Raw genomic sequence first — 3,215 nt, 5'->3', positions numbered from 1 at the left:
ACTTTATAAAAATTAAGTAAAATTGGGGGAAATAATTAATCAAAAACCAGGGCAAAAATAAAGGATACAAAAAAGGCAACACCTCAATTTTCAAGGAATTTCATTGGAGTTGTGATCCAGGATTAGAGCAACTCTTAGCTAGGTGACAAGAGGGCATGGATTTAGTTAACTAAAGAATTGTGGAAACAGCAAAAGAATGAAAGAAGATAGACAAACAACTCCTTGTTTGTTACTGGAAATTACTTTGGAAAATTCTTCCCTTGGAAACTACTTAAGCAGTAGTCAGAAATGATATGTAGAAATAAACTATCATACCATGATACTAATTTGCAGTTATCCTGTATGTACAGATGGAGAAAGTAGGGTGTTCAGCATGGAGACATGACCTCCCTAATCAGGCTTTGGGTTACTAGTACATATGTGAGTAGATTCCTGGACTTGTGATAAACATTCCAGAACTCTAGCAGGAGTCCCTGTGCAATCCAAGCACTTAATATATAGTACTTCTGTAGAAATAAATGTTGAAGGGAGTATGCTCATTCCTGGGTTTCAGAGGACAGAAAAGGAGAGACATACCTCAGATCCTGATGGCTCTCTCTGTGGAGGAAATTTTCCTCATTCTAATAAGGAAAAAAGTAACCTTGTCAAGAAAAACATTCTGAAAATGTTCAGAATGCAGATGGAAACAATAGAAACTAAAAGGTCATGGGAAATTAGATGGAACCTATAGTGAGCTTGGATGACATGCAGGAAGAAATGGAAAATTTGGCATTTGATAGCTAAATCAGAAGTGTTTGGGACTGAGTGAATTTGTTAGCTAGGTTCAGAATCAGAACTCAAAAATTTACAAGGGAAATGTGATACCAAGATACAGGAGAGATGTTGGAGGGGGGTTATTTCTGCAAGATCTCGCTAAATATATGTGTCTACTGGATATAATTAGGTCTTAAGTATAGAAATTAGAAGAGCACTAAACGTATATTAAAAGAAGAGACATGATAATATACATAAAAGACCCTAAAGAGTCCACTAAAAATTCTTAGAAACATTAAGCAATTCAGCAAAATAGTGGACTAGAAAATTAATAAAGGAAAGTATGTTGTATTTCTGTATGCAAATAACTAAAAGAGAAAAAATAGAAAACACAAGTCTCTTTTGAAACTATGTCAATGGCGTCATAAGGTGGTGATACTTAGAGGAAAAATACAGGCAGCACAGGTGAGCTGGGTTCAGTCTTCCCCTCGGGATAGCAAGGTATCCCTGTTCAGCCTTTCCCCGCCCCATCCCCACGGGGCTCAATTATGAACCCATCCCGCTTCCTCCTCTGTGCCGTACCCCGCCCCCACCCGCTTCCGCTCTCACCCGCCCAGTGCCATTGTGATCTCAGGCATGTCTAGGATCTTGTTAAGACCCCACAGTGACCACTGTGGCCAGCTGCCATCGTCCCTACGGGCTTTTTCACCTTGCCTGGAAGAGGGAGAGGATGCAGTTTGGATGAAATAAAGGGCTCATCTTCCATCTCGCCATCTCATCAAGGGCTACCGAGACCAAACCAGCCTCGATCACTACCGGTATTTGTGAAACTGAGAACAACAAAACTATGGATATGGAAAACCAACATCCTTCTATGTGTAGGCTTAAGGAAATCCAAAAGGAAGTGAAAAGTATAGAACAGCAAGTAATTGGCTTTTGCGGTCTTCCCAAAGACAAGAACTATAAGGAGCTGAAGAGGAATTTAAGAAAGCACCTGTCTGAAATAGTCTCTATAGATGCCGAAGGGAAAAGAGAAATTCGGAAGGCCAGAAAGGCGGCAGCAAAGGAGACAAAGAGACTTCTGAAAGACCTGGAACAGAATGCCAACCACCCACAACAGCTGGAAATCCAAACAATTTTGAAAGAAGCCCGGGCCCTAGTGAAGGAGAGGATCTTGCCACTCTACAGCGTAAACAGCCTTCTGAGTGATGAATTTAAGGAGGGAATCCAGGATATCATTAAGAGACTGACGCACGTGAACACGTCTGGGAAGGTCTCCCTGCGCAATGCCAGGTACCATGCGCTGAGTAAGATCTGCGCGGTACAGGAAATCACCGAGGACTGCATGCGAAAATTTCCATCTATGCCACTGACTGAAGAAGAACACCCAGCAGTGGCCAAAATCACCTCGGTGATATGCGAAGTCAACAGAGCTAGGGGCACTTTGATCGCCCTTCTTATGGGCATAAAGAGCAAGGAGACCTTCGAACATCTGTCGTGTGTACTCTCGGGACTGATCACAGACTTAGATGCCCTGGACGTGAGAGAGTGGGTGGATATCACAAACTACCACAGGGAAGTGGTCATGGAAGTCAACAAGTTATTAAAATATTTGGATTTGGAAAAAGCCAATTCAACACAGGCATTTGATCTGGGACAGAATCACTCCATCTTAAAAATAGAAAATGTCCTCACAAGAATGAAAGGAATAAAAAAAGAACTTCTGCAGTCCCAGAATCCTCAGGAGTTGTACTTTTGCTCCAAAACAGAGTTGCAGGGACTGATAGGAGAACTGGGTGAAATACACCGGGAAAAGAACCCCTGCATACAGGAAGCCCAGCACAGAGCTGTCATTGAAGGGCAAGCCCTCATCGACTTCATTAACTTGAAGGAATCCCTGGAGACAGACCAGCAACCTGAGCATCCAGCACAGAGGGCTGTGTGGAACATTCTAGACAAGTTGTCCAAGATCCAGGCAGATGTGCTTTCCTTTGAAGGCGACCAAACTGACAAGCGCTTCATCCTGCTGGAAGAACTACTCACCCGACAGCTGCTGGCCCTGGATGCAGTGGATCCTCAGGGAGAGCAAGCATGTAAAGCTGCCCGGAAGAAGGCTGTGAACCTGGCTCAGAATATTCTCAGCTATCTTGATTTGAAATGTGACAAGTGGGAGTAGTAGAATTGCAGTCATCTCAAGGTCTCTTTCTCTTGTTTTGTATTGTAGGCATCTGTGTAATTATAGAGATCTTCCTACTCATTGAATTTAATATTATTTTTGCATGGCAGATGTCAATCTTAGCATTTATAATTGCTAAATTATAAATTATAAATTATATAAATTATAAAGCTGAGCTGCTTTGGGTGTTGGAAAAACACCGATTACAGCACATTAACTTTTCCACTTGGATCATTATCTGTACATTGTGATGTGGCCTTTGTTTTGTTTCATTTGACTTTTTTTA

The 3,215-nt window shown here is 41.9% G+C and overlaps 1 protein-coding gene across 1 annotated transcript; it reads left to right on the top strand.

Annotated features, from left to right (window-relative positions):
• The first annotated feature begins 1,582 nt into the window (after positions 1 to 1,582).
• On the top strand, positions 1,583 to 2,929 carry LOC101549823 (BAG family molecular chaperone regulator 5-like). The gene has a single exon (XM_004611630.1). The coding sequence runs from the start codon at positions 1,601 to 1,603 to the stop codon at positions 2,927 to 2,929; it is 1,329 nt and encodes a 442-aa protein (XP_004611687.1). The 5' UTR covers positions 1,583 to 1,600.
• Positions 2,930 to 3,215: the final 286 nt, after the last annotated feature.

This window comes from Sorex araneus, chromosome X (assembly GCF_027595985.1).
Source record: "Sorex araneus isolate mSorAra2 chromosome X, mSorAra2.pri, whole genome shotgun sequence".
Lineage (NCBI taxonomy): Eukaryota > Metazoa > Chordata > Mammalia > Eulipotyphla > Soricidae > Sorex > Sorex araneus.
Note: the sequence above shows the minus strand (reverse complement) of the source record. Positions and strands in the feature narration are given on the sequence as shown.